Raw genomic sequence first — 20,717 nt, forward strand, 5'->3', positions numbered from 1 at the left:
GAATAGTTTATGTGTTTAGTTGAGTTGGTAAACTGTAATGACATCAACTGTTTTGACTGAACTGGCAAGTTTTCTGCTCTTTACTTGAAACATGCAAAGCTAAGTGGTAGATAAGATCTCCTCCCTGGAACCTGAAACAAGCAGCTTTCTCTTCCTCTGTGTTCCCCTCGGTTCCTGGAAACACCCACAGCTTTCTAGAAAGAGATTTCATTTGAAAGTTTGATCCACAGCTGAATTTGAGAAGTTGTTGAAATGTTAATGCCCAGATTCCTCAGGCTATCTGGACACTGTAGGGACTGATATTAAAATAAGTGTGGCCACTCAACCATATGTCTGCAAAAACTGAAAACAAGTGTAATGTAATACAATGTAAACTACGGAGCAGAGACAAGCCTGTACCTTGGGGTCAGCAAGATTTCAGAACTGTTGTTGCTGCATCATTTAGGAACTGTATTTTCTGAGACTTTCACATATAGCTTATTGATTTATTGATAAAATGACCAATGACACAAAAAAGTAACTAAACATTTGAATCTTTCTTTCCAAGTCTTTTAATTGTAATTCTGCCATGCATATACCTGGCCAGCCAGGGTTCATTTATATAAATCTATAAAACAAAAGTTGGGAAATGCAGCATAAAATACAACAATATGTTACATGAACAATATTTACAAACATATGAATATATTGAAATTATGGTAGAATTAGTCCTTTATAAAAATAACAGCTTGAGTGACAAATACAGTACAGTATATACCTTGCATGCAGAGCCTGTTTTATCCATCTACTATTTATTGCTTGTCGGCTGGCAATGTGTTAGAAATGAAAATGAAAAATGCAGCAATAGCAATTCAGCATTTGATAGCATAGAGTGTTCAGTATTATTTACAACATTATTATGTAATATGTACAAAAATATACAATCTATATTTTCACTGCCTGCATTGTAGCTATATTGTACAGTATATTACCACTCTGACCAGACATACAATATATGGAGGCCCTAACCAGACATATTAGGAAATTAAATGTCTTTCTCATAAGCATGACCTTATCTGTTTTATATTTAGCACTTAAACAAAACCATGATGTAGTCAGTTTTATCTTCAAATTGCGGAAGTAAAGCAAGCCCATGTGGGTTACTCCAGACACATTACTACTCCTGCCAGACAGCTCAGGTGTGTCTTAATTTTGTAAGCTAAGCAACCAAACAGATCTTACATTTATCCTTATCATACTTGTAATATTAGGACTACGTAGCTCTACACTGCAGTACAAAAACAAAGGTGTTTCTTTGTTTCTTTTCTCATGGATCATCAACTGGTGAGAATGTTGATGTCTTACCTGGCACATGCAGCTAACCTCAGTCTTAAAGCACAACATTATGTACTGTATGTAGCAAATATGAACGTCGCAAGTGTATATTAAAAGAGCATTTAAAATGAGTCAGCTGGAAATATTAAAAAGTCAGGCGAATACAGAATCTTCAACCAATTTATGGAGTTAAAGCTAGCTTAATTAGTTAACTTAGCTTCATCTTTCCCTGAACTTAACCAAATCTCTTAGTTGCATTGGCATTGAACTCATGTTCCATGTTGTCAGGGAACATAATCAAGGCTTTTGGAGAATAATCCAGAAGCAATATTCTGTCTGGCAACAGGGTCGGGCATACATCTTTTCTACACTATGGTAGAATACAACTTATGCCAACAAATATTAATCGCAGTGGTGCTTTATTGTTATTGCACTTGTATTATTGTTGTTATGCTGTATTTTAATTAAATTAATGATTCAGCAACAATAACGACACAATAATAAAACATGTTTTTCCACAATCAAGAGCAGCCCAGTAAGTGGAAAACTGCCCAATCTAGCATTTCTATGGTGTGATTAGTACAATAAATAGACATAAATGACATATATCACCAATCAGTAATATTGGATGGCTTGAAACTTCCTTAGATTGTACTTTAAAGGGAAACAAATTAGGCCATACTTTCATGTGCATATTGAAGATAAAATAAATCAAGTGTCATGGGAGTGCCATAAATTAAAATAGATTCTGCTGACAGAAAAACAATCCTTCCTGCACAAAAAAAGACCCTGCTGATAAATACTGAGGTGAAAGTCAACATACATTGATGGGATTAATTTTTTTCATTTTTATAGATTCAATTGTTCATCTTATTTTATTAATTTATATGTAATTTACTTATTAATTTTATCCAGTCATTCATTCTTATATTTTCCCTATATGTCTGGTGTGGTCCTCCATAGAAATATACTACAGTATTTTGGGCAAGTGTGATGGGCATGGGTATGACGCGTGTCTCAATTTGGTGCCAGTTGCTGGGATCTGCACCCATCTACGTTGCCCTGTAATTTACCTCGTATATCTCTACGTTTAGCAGATAAAAAAAACCTGTGACATTATATTTTTACCTTCACATTCTTAAATAATGGGAAGCAGTTGGAGTGGTGCTAAATCTGGTTGTGTATAAGTGTTCAAAAACATGATGTCATGATATCATGGCAGCAAAAGATGCATGGCAGCCCAATGTGATTATTACGGTTAGCTCTAGAAATTTAAAAAAGATGTAAGGCAGAAAACATCCAAGATCATCATTCGCCAAACATCTTTTGCTAAGCTATTATTGGAAACTCATTCACTCTGATTCAAACCTAAAAGGGAAGCCTTGAGTAAAGTTGGGTTACACTTTTAGGGTCAGAGGCTGAAAAGCTAAATTATTTACTGTAAGAATGACTGTAATTACAGGTTGTGAGATGATAATGAGTGGGTTTGCTGGATGTGAAGTGGCCATGTTTGACGGTACTCTGTCCTTTGAGAGTGGTTTTTCAGATGACTGCAAACACTCTGAAGGCTTTCCCTCCCGTCGGGTTCAGTAAGCTGGAAGGAGAAGAGTGGGGAGAAGACAGAGATGTTTTACATGTGTGGGTTGTTTTTCAGTCACAGCAAGGACAAGTTCTGATGTAAAGATGGATTTGAATATTGATATAGTCACTGAAATCTGCTAATCACATAGATGAATGTAATTGCAGATTGGAATTTGAGCTAAAAACAACATCCAGCTCAATATAAAACAAAATATGCATACAACTCAATTCCATATATTTTTTTGCCAGTTCTCATATCTGGAATCCATGAAATTAGCCCAATATATATATTTTTACTAACACATTTATACCTCTATGTTTACATTGTATATATATGTATATATATTTCTTTTTTTTTTTTAACAATACCTCTCTGAGGTGATGCCATTCTGGTAACTGCCACTGTACTGCCTCCTTTTGTCCACAGGCATCACATCAAGGTAACCTCCAGACTCATTCTGGATTACTCCAGCATGAATGGCTGCTCTGCAGATGCTGGATTTCTGGATGAAACAGGCCACTGCGTGTTAACATGGTGTCATATCAAATCAGTCAAGAAAAAACTTCTGTGTCTGGTTGGTGATTGCAATATCATGTAAAACAACATGAAAAATTCAAGTGGTGCCTCTACTTGTGGTAACAATAAAGAGAGAAGATAATGCTTTTTTGACAATGAACTGTTATACGGTATGTGTTTAAGTATAATGGCGCAATTGGTGGTTGAATCTCAAAACACAATTTTTCTAGGTATTGTACATACTGCCTCTCTAGCTTGACTTACTGTAACATGCAAATTGAAAAGAGCCATCATGAATGTTATAAGTTACACCTGTGCTTTGCTTGCTTTGATTTGTCAAACTGTTTACTGTGAAAAATGACTATTGCTTCAAAATTATCAATGAAAGGTGGGGAAAGTCAAATCATGACAATCATGTAAAAACTTACATCTGAGTAGTATTTTGTCCCAATGACTTTGGCTCGACTGTCACGCATACAGTTCCTGGGACAATACAACCTGAGGAAAAAGCCAGAGCTCACTTCAGGATATTTTCATTATATACACTGGCTGTACTGTGTATGTTCTTACCGTTGGATCTATGTGTTATATCATATCAATCAAGCAACCGATTTTCAGGAGAGCTGTCTAGTATATAAGGACATGTAAATGTTTTTCTTCCTTTTTTAACTGAATATTTTTTCTAACAGAACAATCTTTGCAAAAATGAGCAGAGTTTAAAAAAAAAACTAAAAAAAACAGGACTTGGAGTGTAAAAATAAGAAAAATAAATTAAATGACAAACCAGGTACCCCTTATCAAAATGTACATACAAATGATGATGTAGAAGGATTGACAGGCTGGTAGGCCAGCTGGCCAGATGCTAGCATTGCTACTTCACTTTGAATTTGGAGGGTCATGTGGGCCAAATAGTGAACCTAGGTTACTTTGAATGACTGGGCTCTTTGGCCCAACCTATTGTGATTTAATTTTTCCGTTGAGATGATTTTGGTCCACTTTTTTCGTTGAACACATTCACAGCAGCAGTTACCTGGGACAGTGTCGTACTGGTTTCTTGAAAGGGCAGAAAAGTGCCACAGTGGTGTCACATGTTACTGCTTTCACTGGGAGAAAAAAAGGACAGCAAAATGACCCCACAGTGTTTCTTAATACAGACTACATGATAATTGTATCTTTCAAGTGAAAAGTGATTATGTACTTCTTACCAGGCACCGACTCTACTTTGAAGGAATTTGCACTTCTGTTTTTCCTGTGAAATTAAACAAAGCTGATGTTATACTCACTGCAATACCCATGCATCATATTAAAACAGACCCTATACAGAAGGTACATATCTATTAATAAAACAAAACATTTTAAATAAATAAACAAAGTACAGAGGCTGATTCATACCCAACTGATTGAATACTATTCTTGTATGATTTGGTGAATTGCTGTTTTCTGCCCAGTCTGGTCACATCCAGCCATCCTCCGTCATTGTCTATAACACCAGAGTGTAACGCAGCTCCACACACACTGGATTGCTGGATAATTGACAAAGACAAGCAAATAAATGTAGAGCAAACTGTGTCTTCAAACAAACATGAACTTTCATTACATACATACATGCTACAAGCTAACTGTTCGCTCTACAGTCAGAGCTCTATATGATTAAAGAGACTTATCATTTGTAAACCATGCAATACAATAAATACATTATACTTGTTGGTGATCATTTACCATGTCATAATATCCAGTCCCCACTACTTTTCCAGCCTTGTCAAGGCAGCCAGGTGGACACTCATATCTATGGGCAGAATCAACATAATTGACCATAAGCATGTATTATTTGAACTTATCTGAACTAACTCCATTCTCGTAAAGTTAATTCAGTTTTCTTTTTCTGGAAATGATAAATTATCTGATGCAATCTAAACTGTCCTGATAATTCCCGCCCCACTCTTGGTATTATAAGCAAATTACAGTAACTATTTCCCAGAATTTGGATACATTATTTGATGGTGGTCTGCTGCAGAGTCATTCTTTTCATCAGCATTTACCTGTTACAAGTTGTTCCCTTGCACTGATCTCTCAGCTTAGTCTGACAGTCGACCTGTTGAGCTAAAATCACAAACAAATGACAGCTTTTCATAAACTTGTGGTAATGCTTGTAATAATGTTCTCATAACTATCCCATTCAGGGAGATGTAGTTTTGTGGGAGCTGTCCTTACACATCTGCTCTGTGTTGACAACCTGGTTTTTCTCCAGGTTGTCATTAGGTGAGGGGTTTGGTGTCTGGGCCCTGGGTTGGGGCTCCCTGTCTCTCACTGGATCCGGCTCAGGTTCAATGTAGTTGGTCTCCTCGATCTCAGGAGCTGGACGCCTCTCAACACCCCCTTCTGAAAACATGGGTACCATGCCAGCTTGAGATTTTGTCATTGTGTAGTCTCTTTTATTAAAATTACGTGCTTTGACAATTTTGTGAAGGCAGAAAACCACATGTCCGACCCTAACCCACCTTTGTAGCAGAGATTGTCCCTGCAGCCTCCAGCATAGCTGGCTGGACATGCAGAGCATGGCGCTCCATATTTGTATGGAGCATGACCCCACCAGTTGCCCCTGAAAAAACAACAACAGGGATTTTGTCATATTTAAAAGGAGCAGAAATTTGTCCAAATCTCTAGTATTTAGTTGAAGATGATGACACACATTGATTTTATTTATGATCTCTGTTATTTTGAGGAGATTGTATCAAATTGTGTTGTCATGGTAAAAACTTACGGTGGAGAGTAGTTGCAGACCAGATAAACAGCTTTAGCCCAGATCATTCCCCACACGTTCATGTTGTAACACACATTGATGGCACAGCCAATACGATTGCTTGTGGCCCACACCAACTGAAAATTTAAATGCATGTGAAAGGAAAGTGTTCAATGATATTTTTCACATAAGCTTGTTACTGAATTTTCAAAAACCCATTGTCAATCAGTCAGTGTCAGTGTTGGACTATCTGCAGTACAGCATGATTTTCCAGAGACACAATGGATGCTTGGTACATCCTGCTCTCACAGTTACATTAGCAATTTTGCAACATTTAAGAGAAAAGGCTTAGGTACAGATTTGTGTCTTTTTAAGTTCATTCACACGCCGCAGTTGCCTCTCCACACTAAAAGTAGCATTCTTAAATGACTGAGCCCTTGAACTGGTGGGTCACAATGTATTTGTATCATGGCCCTTATTTTCATAAGCTATACAATGTCTCAGTTGTTTACTACCAAGCAAAAAGTAAGGTTCCTCAATATGTTTTTGAAACATAAACTAGATGCTACGATGAGAGTATCCAACATGGATTTCATCATATATGAGTCTTATTTAGAAGTATCTGGATTCTTGGGAATTTTGGCACAGACTTGTTTTGTTGCGCTTGTTAGTTTGGGACAACTTTGGTAGTTTGGTGACCTCAGCAAACTCCCAGTATACAGTATCTCTATCCAAATTCAACCTGAAAAGAGGTCTAGAAAGGCAACATAACTAAAAGCACCCAGGTGGGCATGCAGGGCCATTAAATATTTGATGTATTTTGATCCCATGCATCCAAAAGATTTCTCTTCTGCTACAAGAGGCGACGCAAAAGTGTCCTCTGGTGGAGAATACGGCTCCGGATATGCTTTATTAGAGAGGGGTATGAGGGGTATGACATGCAACAAAAGACCCCCACTGGAAGGGCTCATCGCCTTAACTTTTGTCTTTTTAAATACTGTGTTCAGCCTTTTTAAATGTGTATTTGTAAACCAAATGAATATCGATTACAGTGAATAAATAATTACACATTTTTTTGCCTTTAGAACATGTTAATATGACAGCCCTTACCTGAGTGTAGTGAGTACAAACAGGTCCTGAACATCTGAATGGGCAGTGTGGGTTGCACTCCTGAGAGTAGGGATAGCTGTAGTACCTCACCTCATCATACCAGGCCTGGACATGGTAGGTGGGCGGGCGGTCCCTAAAGTGATGGAGAAGGTGTTATACTGTGTGTTCTCAAGTATCCAGGATGATTAGACCTCCACAAAGGTGTGTGTATATATATATACATACATACATACATACATATACATATACATATACATATATATATACAAAGAACAACAAAATACAACCACTCTTAGCTGCGAGGTTTGGACACATAGCCTTAACAAAAGGCAGGTTTGCTTGTAGCTAAAATTCATTTGGTATTGTCTCTAATATTTTTACATACACACCTGCCCCAGTGCGCCCCAAGGTTTTGGCCTATTTGTGTCAACATGTGGCTCGGTCCATGTTCCCATCGACAGGTATGTGCCCAGTGCTCTGCGCTCCTCTCTAACTCGTAATCCCATACCTGCAGAGCACACATTTACACAGAACAAAGACACACAATCTTCTTAGAGAGTCCACTCTTGATTCAGGCGTTTCATCCAACTATAGACCTATATCTAACCTTCCCTTTCTCTTTAAGATCCTTGAGAAAGCAGTCACCAATCAATTGTGTGACTTTCTACATAACAAAAGTTTATTTGAGGATTTTTGGTCTAGATTTAGAGTGCATCATAGCACAGAGACAGCACTGGTGAAAGTTACAAATGACCTCCTAACTGCATCGGACAAAGGACTTCTCTCTGCACTTGTCTGGTTAGATCTTAGAGCTGCATTTGATACTACTGACCAACACATTAAAGAGACGAGAACATTTAATTGTCATTCAAGGAACCGCATTAAGCTGGTTTAAGTCCATTTATCGGATTGATTTCAGTTTTTACATGTTAATGATCCATGTACACAAAAGTTAGACACGGAGTTCCACAAGGTTCTGTGCTTGAACCAATACTATTAACATTACATATGCTTCCATTAGGTAATATTATTAGGAAACACTAAATTTTCATCGTTATGCAGATGATACCTAATTAGATTTATCAATGAAGCCAGATGAAACCATCAGTTAACTAAACTCCAAGCATGCCTTAAGGACATAAAGGCCTGGATGACCTGCAATTTTCTGCTACTAAACTCAGACAAAACCAAAGTTATCGTACGTGGCCCTAGACACCTTAGAAACATATTATCTAATTATATTTATTTATTTATTTTATTTGTGTATTTTATTTATTTTGCTTATTTTATAGGGACTGAGCACATTAATGAACATCAGTATACAATACAGGATGTACACTTGTTGGATTTAGCAAAAAATACTACATCTGTAGTCCCTAGGCAGGTAACAAAAACAGAAACAGTTTAAACAGTAACATGCAAATACATATATACAAATACACAGCATAAAAGGACGAGATACATTGTGCACATGTCCAGTTAAAAATGATCACAGTTCTGGTTTGCCGTGAGCCATTGTTTGAGATGAGACTTAAAAGTGGAATATGTGGGGCACTCCCTTATTGCAAGTGGTAGGCCATTCCAATATTTACTTCCCTTTACTGATAGCGCAGTTTGTCCAAATGTGGTGTGTCTAAATGGCACCACACAGTCCCCTCTAGTGGTGGCCCTGGTGCTATTGCCACTGTCAGCCCTCTGTTTAATAAATTGATTTAAAGGAAACGGGGCAAGCCCATGCAAAGTCTTATACATAAAACAAGCATATTTTTAGTTTTTAAAGTTCTCAAAACTCAATAAATGATATTTTTCCAGGATGGTACAATGATGGAACGAAAGTGTTTTTTTATCAAGAATTTTTATTGCTTGAAGAGTAATTCTGTTAGTTTAAGTCTTGTTACACCTGCAAGGGACCAGTTAGTAAAACAGTATTCTATGTGTGAAAAAAATCATCATATAGCTACTCTAGATGGCATCGCCCTGGCCTCCAGCTCCACTGTAAGGAATCTGGGAGTTATCTTTGATCAGGACATATCCTGATCAAAGATAACTCCCACATAAAACAAATTTCAAGGACTGCCTTTTTTCAACTACATAATATTGTAAAAATCCTGCACATTCTGTCTCAAAAAGATGCAGAGAAACTAGTCCATGCATTTGTTACTTCTAGGCTGGATTATTTCAATTCCTTATTATCAGGCTGCCCGAACAAGTCTCTAAAGACTCTCCAGCTGGTGCAGAATGAAGCTGTAGAAAGGAGTAGAATGGGAGGCAGAGCCTTCAGCTATCAGGCTCCTCTCCTGTGGAATGATCTTCTAGATTAGGTCTGGGACACCCTCTCTACGTTTAAGAGTAGGCTCAAAACTTTCCTTTTTGATAAAGCTTATAGTTAGGGCTGGCCCAGGCTTGCCTTGGACCAGCCCCTAGTTATGCTGCTATAGGCCTAGACTGCTTCTCTCTCCTCTCTCCACCTCCCCCTCTCCATCTGTACACATTCATGTACTATTAATGCAAGTTATTAACTTGGCTTCTTCCCCGAAGTTTTTGTGCTTTCTTGTCTCACAGGTCTCTATCGATCATGGTTGCAGACTACCTGGTTATGGGTCGCGGGCTTCAATAGACCATGGCTGTGGAGCCCGTGCTGCTGTGCTCCTGTTTGATGCCCACACCTGCTATTATATTATTATTATTAGTCCTATTTCTGTTATTATTATTGCTGTTATTGTTATTATTGTCATTGCTGTGCTTCTCTCTGTCTCTCTCTCCCCCTCCTTCCTTTTCTCTCAACCAAACCAGTCAAGGCAGATGGCCGCCCACCTAGAGCCTAGTTCAGCTCAAGGTTTCTTCCCGTTAAAATGGAGTTTTTCCTTGCTGCTGTCGCCAACTGCTTGTTCATGGGGGAATGTTGGGTCTCTGTAAATTAAAGAGTACGGTCTGGACCTGCTCTAAGTGAAAAGTGCCCTGAGATAACTTCTGTTGTGATTTGGCACTATATAAATAAAATTGACTTGACTTGACTTGACAGTAATGGCTCTTGGTTAAAAAGGTATTTGCCTCAAGAGGGATGAACTTGGAAGGTCAGCTTAGGTAAGCAGATAACTTTTTCAGGCAGCAGTGAAAGCACTGGATTTGATAATATTAGTTTTCACTTCACTTGGCTTCAGGCTAAAGTTACTAAGTCAGACAAACAGTGGTTATTGGGCTCCACCCATCAAGGTTAAAGCCAGAGCTACTTATTGTAGCTGTGGCTTTAATTAAACTCAGAAAATGACATTATTTCCGAGTCCAAAGCAGCTCTGCCCGCAACAGATGTTTGCAGACCTGCAACTCCACTCTGGATCACCCTTGTGATTTAAGTGGGCTAAGTGGCCACTTACTGTAGCTGTGGCTTTAATTGCTACTCATTGCCTTTTTCAGATATCTCATCATTCTCTTAGAGGAAATTTAACTACCATAAATTCCACTGAAACTAATCTAAAAGTAACCAAACATACTTGAGACAAAGTGAACCTAAAAGATGAACCTGCTCTTTACTTTAAAGTACTGTGGTATGCCTCTCACAAATTTAACACAGTATTGTCAAAACTAGGCCTCTCCTATTAAACACACACACTCTCTCGTACACAGACACATACACGAGAGTGAGGATGAGAAACAGATAGGTATCACTACCACCACAGCAACTGGCAGCTTTGTGCTACTACTTCAATGTGGTTGTTTCATAGCTTGTTTCCAGTAAGTTCTGGTCTCATAAAACAAGCTGAGAGAAAATAAAGCTACCAAAACAGTGAGCCTCTGTTTGGGCGCTTGATGCCATCTTTACTGTAAAAACTCAACAAAATTAAACATAGTTGAAGTCAAAATACCTGAAAAGTATTCACACACCACTTGCTTTGAACAAAGCAGAAAAGCAGACCATGGTTATGGGATTGAGCGATTCAAATGTTGTGGTAAAGTTAATTTACTGTTGACTCTGTTGGGGAGGGAGAAGAATAGGTGCAGTGTGTACTGCTGTTGGCATACTGTTTGGTTGCATTATAGCTATCACCCGTCAAAACTAATAGGATAATGCTTAAGTGTGGAGTTGTAACTGCTGTGATTGACCATCATAATGCGTTCCATATGTTTGGTAAGGTTAACACACTGAGCACACTGTTGCCCATTCACTGTGGTGCTGCTTACTGTTCAGGCCTGATTGGAGAGGGGATATTTTGACTCTGCTTCTATGGCCACAACCCAGCTATAGTTGAGATACCAACACAGAGGTAATATTTTATTTTTCCAATGGGGGCAACTGGACTATTCCTCGGCTCTGAGCAGTTGTTGGGCAACCAGCGAATTCTCCATAAGGTTACTGGTCCCTGACAAAAAACATCAACCAATAAGTATATGCTCCTTACAAGCTGCTAGTGGTCAAGTGAATAATGACTGTCCTCTTAGCAAAGGTGGAAGTACAATGACTTTAAACCATAACTCTTAATGGATATTCAGACCAAAAACATTACTGCATTAATAAAACAGAAGGATTGCACCCAAGTACTGTTGCAATGTGATCCAGCAAAAGTTGAGCCAGATTCAACTCTTTTACCAGACTACTCTGCGTTTTTTGCCCTCTGCATTGGAGGACTAGACTCCTTAAAATGAATAAGCGGGCTATGTTTTTCACACAGGGCTAAACTTGTTCCGAAAGCAGCTTTAGGAAGGACGTCATGGTTGATTGTTGGGTGTAAAAGCTGTGTGACTTCAACACTGGAAACTGCAGTTTGTGCTCTGTCTTATACCAAAAGTCAAGGTTGGTTTCATCTAACCATGAAGACAATCTTTTATTTGCCTAACCCCAAGAAAACCTTAACCATAGGGGTAGCAGCTCAGAAAACATTCATAAATGTTGTTTTTGGAAAGGTCATGTGACATTTTCACATATAAGAGTAACGTTTGGATGCAAAACTATACTACTAAGTACAATTAAATTCCTGAAGAATTCAGTATGCTTTAAGGTAAGTGTGTTTCGGATCGTTGAAGAGCATCTGAAACCTCCCCCCTCTCCACTGATTTCCAACATTGGAATTAGGGGGGCTGCATCCAACAATTTTTGTAGCTTTCTGAAGCAGACAATCTGACAAGCAATGGTTGGCCAGGTGTGCAGAACTGAGAAAGTGAGCAGGATTTTAAGCTATTTTTTCATTCTTCTCACTACTACTTCCTTTACTTTTCATGTGTACAAACGAGTGCAACACGATGAAAGTCTTCCAGGGGAGATTGCCCAAAAGTATGTGCCATTATCTAACTGTATCTCACCCCTTTCTATGATGGCAGGCTTTTCCCTGTCTTTGAGTGTAGCCATTTGGAACACCCTCCTTATAAAGCAGTCCGTCCACCTGCACAGGCCATGAATCAGTACTGCTACAGGTTATAATGAAACCCGAGTTCTGCATGAAGCTTTCACTGCAAACAATCTCCAGTAGATACTAATGGTCTTTGCCAGCTCATTATTCTCTCCAAGCTCTTGTTATTCTTCACCCTCAATTATCCAGCAGAGAGGAAGATGGACTGCCCGCCAGCCTTTGGAGAAAGGTCACGGTAACAACTACCAATCTCCTTTTGCATTCCAAAGAGCATTAAGTTCCCAAAATACAGCGCTGTTTCCAGCCATCTGCCAGGACCACCTCTGCTACAGAAGTAAGTGCAAAATGTGCAGTCTGGCAGCAATGGATTTAGGACGCGTTCTAGAGGTACCTCTTTGCAAAGAAAAATATTGAGGAAGAAGAACAAGAAGCCATCTTTTGTTGACTTAATTCAAAGTATGCAAACTGCTTCACGTAAATGCTTGCAATTCAATATACAGTATAGAAAGTGGTTGTGATTACGGGAACCTTTAAACAGGTTATATTACTTGGGAAAATCTGCTGGGCATGAAGTGACGTGTTTTAGATTAACAGACGCAACAGTGCTTTAAAGGCATGTGCTGAATGGTTTGTATGAAATTAAGGACTGAAAGCTGCAATGAGGTGCATGTAGCCCCCTTGGCCTCCAAATCCTGCAATCTGAAAACCAAATACTTGGTCCTCATCAGTACTCTGCCTTACCACATCATTATCATCAGTAATAGTATCCCTTGCTTAAGAAACACTGGATTAGTGTACATAACATACATTTACACTACTGTGCCCCGCACTTCAAACGGTGAGGCTGAACATGTTTGAAATAGATTCACCGCCATGGCACCCAAAATGAGATGCGTGGAGGATCAAATAAAAGATAACATTGGCGTCGGCCAGGGTTTGAGTGAGCTGCGATGGATGGGGAGAGAGGAGGCGAGGGAGAGCGCAAAAGTGAAGGAGGGTGAAGAAAAGCCTGAGGGAGAGCTTGTGAGGCTGAAGATCAAGAAGGCAAAAGAGCAAGGCAGGGAGAAAAAGAGTCAGTAAGAGGAGAAATGGAGTGATAGAGTAAGAGACGCAAGGCAGGAAGAGAGGGAGGGAGGGCAGTATGGTTGAGGTAGAGGGCAGGACAACACTGCGGGGGTGAAAGCTGGATCGGGGCCAGGGTCAGCGAGGGCGGGCAAGGAGGAGGCTGGAGCTAGCCAGACAGTGGCTTTGGTTTGCAGAGCTCATTTTCTCTGTCTTTCCTTCCTTACTTCTCTTTCTTTAGCTGAGAGAGAAACACCGGCAGAGTCAGGAAAGTGCTTTCCTCACAGAGAGAGGTGACCTTAATGTTAAGCCTCCCTGATTTGGCCAGTTGTTGCACTGATGAAAAACATACATACAGAATAAAACTGACCATTCATAAAGCCCTGCACCTCTTATTTACACCTAGTTACTGTTGCTTTGCCTCTCAAGCTTTCAATTGTCACAAGGTAAATATACAGTTAACAATGATAACAATGGCAGATTTGCCACTTAAAATTCTTAGTAGTAATTAGTAACTTTTTAATTTTTTAAGCAATAGGTCCTTGATTTCAGACAGATGTAGACAAAAGCAGGCTTCTCATTTCTAACCAGTGATCTTTGATTGTATCCGCTTAAATGGCAACTGTCATTACAAGATTTTATCAGCTAGCAAGCTAATTAAGCTAATGTTAGCACTACATGATAAGGCTGAGACTAAAGCTGTATGTCCCCAGTCAGTATCCTCGCCAGTTGATGATCCATGTAGCGGACATGGAAATAAAGAATCAGAATTGCTCTTGTATTGCAGTCTAGAGCTAGTTACTAGTACTGTTAAAAGTATGATAAGGAAAAATAGACTCAGACCATAGACTATTATTTTTGTTCTAACATAACCTCTGTGGATGCTAAAAGTACATGTTCGTATTTTCAAACAGTAGACCTATGTTTCACTTTTTACAAGAGACTGATGAATATGATGTGTTTGGCGAACGCAATAATGTGCTAGTTGTTTGCAAGGCTTTTCTGAACGTAACCCCACAAACAGAAGTAATGGATTAGTCAACAATACGCTCCTTGGACTTGAAATTAATAGTGAGTTAGGTTACAACTAGCAAAATAGCCAGTCATATATGCTAACAATTACAGCTTATATTACAGCAGATAAAAACACTGTTCAATAAGATAGATAGATAGATAGATAGATAGATAGATAGATAGATAGATAGATAGATATCTTTTTTTTGGTTTTGGAAAAGAGACACTTCCCACCAAACCTTCAACTTCAGTTGTTCGAGGAGGGGTTTAGTGAACAGTAAACTCAAATTAACTGATTTAACATCTGTTTAACACAAGGAATTTAATTATCTTATCTCTAACAAATAGCCTACATTTATCTCCAGTAATGACTTCAGAGTAGCTAATGGTGGTACTGATGGTGGTTTGAAATGATAAGATGTATTCCAGCATCATTACACAGACTTACCAACAGTGTGAGACAGACAGCCTGTGTCTTCAGCACTTACCATGTACTCCATGTTGGAGGCTGGAGGGTGAACCTGACCGCGCAGCTTGTTGTGCAGGTCCAGGATGAGGTGCATGTCTCCCTCACTGATGGCCCTCTTCCCTCTCGCCCTAGTCTTCCACCACTCCTCATCCCGGTCCCTGTACTTGTCCAGGATGGACTCGAGTCGTGTGGAGTTGGTGAGGACCATGGAGACAACGGTCTGGGTCAAACACAGGAACAAGCTCACTGCTCTAAACCAGCCCAGAAACTGAAGAGGCAGCTTCATGTTGGGGGAAATACTGCTGCTTTGTTGCCTGCAAAACAGAGACAGTGCATGTTGAGGGAGAATAGTTTGAGTTCATTCATGCAGACTGTTAACTTGTTGCAAACAAGCATTTGCTTCATATGGAATGTTGCACCAATGCACAGCCCATTAGACCGTCTGTATTTTCTTTTTTGGCATTTCTTTCATTAAAAAAGAACACGGAAATTATATTTTGCATCAGTTTTTATGTTAGTCTTGTCCCCTCTCTGTTTGAAGCTTGCTTACATTGGAGCATCTTAATAAAGGAGATCAAGGGCACCTTGAATCTATTTTCTGTCTCTGTTTAATAATGCTGTAATTATAGGGAACTTCTCTTCAAACAGTGAGTCTAATACAGCGCTGAGCGCCCTGAGTGCATCCGGAGGTCACTGCATCACTACACACAGTGGGACCAGTGTAAACTAAGCTTTCACACGTTATGTTACAGACCACAAGGTAAGATTTAGTGCGCATGAGCGAATTACTGTATGTGCTCAGTGTAACATCCAGAGAGACATGCAGCATTTAAAGTTGTGAGATAAAAAAAAGAGATTATAACCATGATCTTTTCTTTTATGAACTCTTAAATAATTAAAATACTCCACTGATATTTTTACACAAAATTATAGAAAAAGTTTCACGATAAAGAATATTGTAAAAATAGCCTTCAGAGTTCACTTTTAAAACCCAAAATGTAAAATAAGTCGCTATAAGCTCCTTTAAAGTACCACAGTCACACTGCACGTCCTTAATGATATTAAAGTAATTTTATTGGGTACACATGACAAAGTATAGAGCAAGTTTACCTTTACCGATCAGAAATATCCTCCAGGTGCAATATTCCAGATGCCAAAACGCGAGATTACTGCGGGATGACAATTTTCCAATCCAAGGAGATTTCAATACCATCCATCACACAAAATGAGTGCAGGGAAGACAGGTCTCTTTCAGGCTGTACATCCACGCTGAAAGACAGAGAGCTCAGAAATGTCTATAGGTACCTGCTGAATTCCTCAGGGTCGCACAATGCTCTGCTGGCTGCATGGGACCGCTGCTCATTTTGCGTTTATATGCCAAATTTGCGCTTAGCAACGCGCAATGCAGCCGACCACGCCTCCACAAACCCCTCTTGCTCCCCCCTCTACCGCACCCCCACCCAACACACACGCACGCCGGCAGGGATCTGGTGGAACTTGATCTATTTGAGGAGCGGACCTGATCGCACTCAAAGTGACGTGAAGGTAAACTTGTGGATGTTATGAGAGCAACCTACTCGTGTTACAAATATTGCACATTTAGCTGTTTCCAGGTTTTTTATTTGACAGGAGGACACGGTCAGTTATTGGTAGCTAAAAAGAAGGCTGCACCCTGAAGATGCAGCGTAAAGATCCAAGGAAATACTATGAGAACTATCAGCACCCCTTATGAGAAACCACAATACCTACAAGGCTTACGAAGCCAACTTGCAGTTAAGACATTTCCATTTGTCTCATGTTCCTTTTGTCATCTCTTAATTTGCAGTCATATCTGTACAGTGTCCAAAAAATGTATCAATGGTTATTGTAGTAATTCTCCTGACCCTTGTCTGGTGTATTCTTTGTTCCTGAGGGTTGAACTTGTCAGAGATAACATCAGGTTTTTCGCTGCTGTCTGCAAGAATGGCAGCAGAAGCAGCAGCAGCCAGCAGGGTGGCCAGTATTCCCCCTGTCACACAACCACAAAGCACTGATTCATCTGCCTTTACATACACTAGAACATTTGTGAACGTTTGTGGCTTGTATGTGTGCGTGCACGCTTGTGTGTGTGTTGTCTCCCTCTCTCTCTTTCTCTCTCTCCTCTCTCTGCTTCCTCTATTCCAACATACTCTGTTCTGACACCAGCACATACAAGACAGTTTCTTTTAAATTGCCATCAAGGTACAAAGGCAAAATGAAGGGAAATGTTTAGTTAAACAATGCAAATAAAAGCTAAGCAATATGATGGAAACACGTATGTAACAACCACAAAGTCCACTAATTTACCAAATGATCAGGAACTCTTTCATTTAGGTCATCATTGAGGTACTTGTAAATATAGAGTACTGTGCAAAAGTTTTAGGCACTAAAAGTAAAGTGAGAATGCTTACAAAAATATTGCTAGAAATTGTTTTAATTTGTCAATTAACTTTTTACAAAGTTGAGTAAACAGCAGAAACCTGAACAAAATCAATATTTGCTGTAAGCAGCTTTGCCTTTAAAACAGCAGCAGTTCTCCTTGGTACACTTTAACACAGTTTTTCATGGTAACTTCCTGCAAGTTACCATGGGTTGTAACCATCCTGGAGAAAGAAAGTTCTTCTGTGGATTTATTATTTAGGCCGTCTCAGGTGCTTCTTCATGTAATCCCAGATTGACTCCATGATGTTGAGATCAGGGCTCTGTGGGGGCCAAACCATGCCATCTGTTGCAGGACTCATCATTCTTCTTGTTGCTGAAAATAATTCTTTATGTCTCTAGCTGTATGCTTGGGGTCATTGTCATGTCATGAATAAATTTGGGACCGATCAGACACTACCCTGATGGTATTGCATAATGGATAAGAATCTAAACATTTAGGGTGCCTAAAACTTTTGCACAGTACTGTATATATTCCAACTGTCTCATTCTTTACCATGCCAAAGTAAATAGAGATCTAATCATTTATTGAGACAAAACATGAATTGCTACAGTAAAATGTGCTGAAGTTAAGAAAGAACTGGGTGAAGGGATGGTTTAGGATAGATGTTAAATATATACCGTACCCAGTCCAAACACTGCAACCTGTCTGCTGTCATGGCCATTCTGTCTAGGGCTGCAACTAATGATTATTTTCTCCATTTATTGGTTAATCAATTTAGACTCTGAAATGTAATAAAATAGAGACAAATGTCCATCAAAATTCTCCAGAGCCCAAGTTGAAGTCTTCATATTGCTTGTTTGTCTGAAAAACAATCCACAACCTAAGAAACTTGAAAAATTATACATGAAAAAAAGAGATTAATTGAATATCTAAATAATTGCTAAATAATTGATTGACCTATTGATTAATCAAGTAATTGTTTCAGCTCTAATTCTGTCCCATAATTCCATATTCTAAGATGTTTTTACTTACTAATAAATGAGTGATTTCCCATTTACTGCAGCATAATAAGGTCTGCAACTATGACTTTTCTTTCAATCTGAATATGGATTTCTGGAGAAAAAAAATAACCTACTTCCAAGGTATGTAGAGATGGGAAATTTGTTTCAATCTTAAATTTCCTGATGACAAAAAACAACACTTTTTTTTGGTAAATGACATTAGCTTTAAAGTAGAAATTGTCAGTGCATAAACAACATCAGCCATGTTTCTGGTTCAGCCAGATGAGGTGAGGGGTCCCTTGGCACTGCCTTCAGGTCTGGCCTGCTGTGTTTTTACACTATTTGTATTCCACAGTTTATGTGTAATTTGCAACATTGGAATTAAAAATAATTTTGGTCAGGAATGACGAGCTTGGAAGTCTTATACAGTGTGCAGATGATTGGCAGTTTAAATCCTTGTTCTACATAGTTAAAAATTCAGAAGTGTCATTCATCTTCCACAAGTCTCTGCTGCCCCCTCCTGGAAAAAGAAGAGATTTTTGGTCAAAATCAACTTCAGCCTTGAGCAATCCTCCCATGAAACACTGTTGTTTGGGCTGATCCATGCAATCCAGTTGCCATGTCTACCCCTTACAATCTTAAATGAGTTAAAGCCAAGAAAGGTACATCTTTTAACATGTGGTAATTCATGGAGTCCTTGAACTCTTCATGGCAATATCACCACGCTTAACAGACAAACTCCTTGTATGACTGCTGTACTCTAGCTGAAATTAAGGTTCTTTTAAGAGCCACATGATTCATAAAAAGAGTTAGCACTCTATGTGCATTCAAACAGGGGAAAATGTACAAAATGTACTATGCTGTAGTACATAGTTCTTCAAAAAAAATAAAATGAAGCAAAATGTAACATAATTGCTGTAGATAGTTTACAGTCAATGGCATTGTTAGAGCAGCTGATTTTTAGTGATTTGAAGGTGGAATGCAGCAAAAGTATTTAACGTGTATGTTATTTGTTTAATCCATTCACATACAGAAATGTAAAATTGACAATTTGTGATTTTACAGAAAGTAACTTCTTGCTGTAACTTCTTGACTGGTTGCAGTGACTTCTTGAACTCTTCTCATGGCAACCGGCAGAGACAATGCACAGAAGTGCTGGGTGGAGGAATAAACTGTTCATCAAGAAGAAATACAGTTACACTACTTACCTCACTCTAAAATCACTAATGTTGTGTTGTGCAGATGAAACAAACAAGATACAATTGTTAATTAGTGAGCTCTGGAGGTGCTAGTAGGTGGATTTTTTAACTTTGTAGAGAGCCAGGCTAGCTGCCACTAGCCTTTATGCTAAGCTAAGCTAAGCTAAGCTAAGCGAATCACCCCCCGACTCCAGCTGTGCACTTAATGCACAAATATGATATCAGTATTGATCCTGTTGTTTGCTGTTTGACACCCTCGCTAGACAGGCAAGGGGAGAGTGTGTGTCAGATTAAGTGCCCATCCCATGTTCGTTCATCAAAAACATGAGAGAGGACTAGCAAGCACATGTCCACCCTGTCAGCAAGTACCTGAGGCAGGTGCCTCACCTGGTAAACAGTCCTGCCAGAATGACAGAGGAGAAAGAAAGGTAGACAATGTGTATTTGTGCTATAAAATCAGTTTGCCATTATTGAATGTGTGTACTCTATGGCAGATGATGTGATTTTATTGTCTGTTTATCTCACCAAGGTACACAAAGCAACTCATAATTGATGACCAATCTTCGAGCAACTTTGGAGCAAACAACATGTTATACACAGAAGACGTCACATTCATCAGTGTGGTACTGGGGCAGTTTTTTGCAGCCAGTTTGCAGCTTTACCTCCCCCACATCAAAAATGCAACAGCTAATGAGTTTATTAAATCTAATGCAAAATCACTCGGTGATGCTAAATCTCAACCCTGACCCAGAGGCAGCTAGCAAAGAATTTTTGGCTGAAGTGCAAAAATCTGTCAACCACACCCAAGAAGCTTTTGAAAGATGCAAGATAAGTAGGCTGGAGGCAACAAAGACATGGCTGCACAATGTTGCCCACCTAGTTGTGTTGGATGCAATATTTGTTCCCTACTTTTCAAATGGAAATACCACTGATTCAATGATTGCTCAAAGTGAAGATTTTCACCTGA

At 39.1% G+C, this 20,717-nt stretch overlaps 1 protein-coding gene and 1 long non-coding RNA gene across 2 annotated transcripts; one reads left to right on the plus strand and one right to left on the minus strand.

Moving 5' to 3' along the window:
• Nucleotides 1–555: 555 nt before the first annotated feature.
• Nucleotides 556–16,532, minus strand: LOC122994633 (cysteine-rich secretory protein LCCL domain-containing 1-like). The gene is made up of 15 exons (XM_044369428.1): nucleotides 16,260–16,532; nucleotides 15,169–15,463; nucleotides 7,652–7,770; nucleotides 7,263–7,395; nucleotides 6,174–6,289; nucleotides 5,911–6,011; nucleotides 5,624–5,791; nucleotides 5,452–5,512; nucleotides 5,132–5,198; nucleotides 4,805–4,935; nucleotides 4,618–4,661; nucleotides 4,443–4,515; nucleotides 3,841–3,910; nucleotides 3,265–3,398; nucleotides 556–2,908 (listed from the first exon to the last, which is right to left on the minus strand). The coding sequence occupies exons 2-15, from the start codon at nucleotides 15,433–15,435 to the stop codon at nucleotides 2,857–2,859; spliced, it is 1,536 nt and encodes a 511-aa protein (XP_044225363.1). The 5' UTR covers nucleotides 15,436–15,463; nucleotides 16,260–16,532; the 3' UTR covers nucleotides 556–2,856.
• A 61-nt stretch (nucleotides 16,533–16,593) lies between these two features.
• LOC122994634 lies at nucleotides 16,594–20,368 on the plus strand. The gene is made up of 3 exons (XR_006406640.1): nucleotides 16,594–16,694; nucleotides 19,655–20,178; nucleotides 20,280–20,368. It is a non-coding gene; the product is annotated as an uncharacterized LOC122994634 (long non-coding RNA).
• Nucleotides 20,369–20,717: the final 349 nt, after the last annotated feature.

The sequence above is a fragment of the Thunnus albacares genome, chromosome 12 (assembly GCF_914725855.1).
Source record: "Thunnus albacares chromosome 12, fThuAlb1.1, whole genome shotgun sequence".
NCBI lineage: Eukaryota > Metazoa > Chordata > Actinopteri > Scombriformes > Scombridae > Thunnus > Thunnus albacares.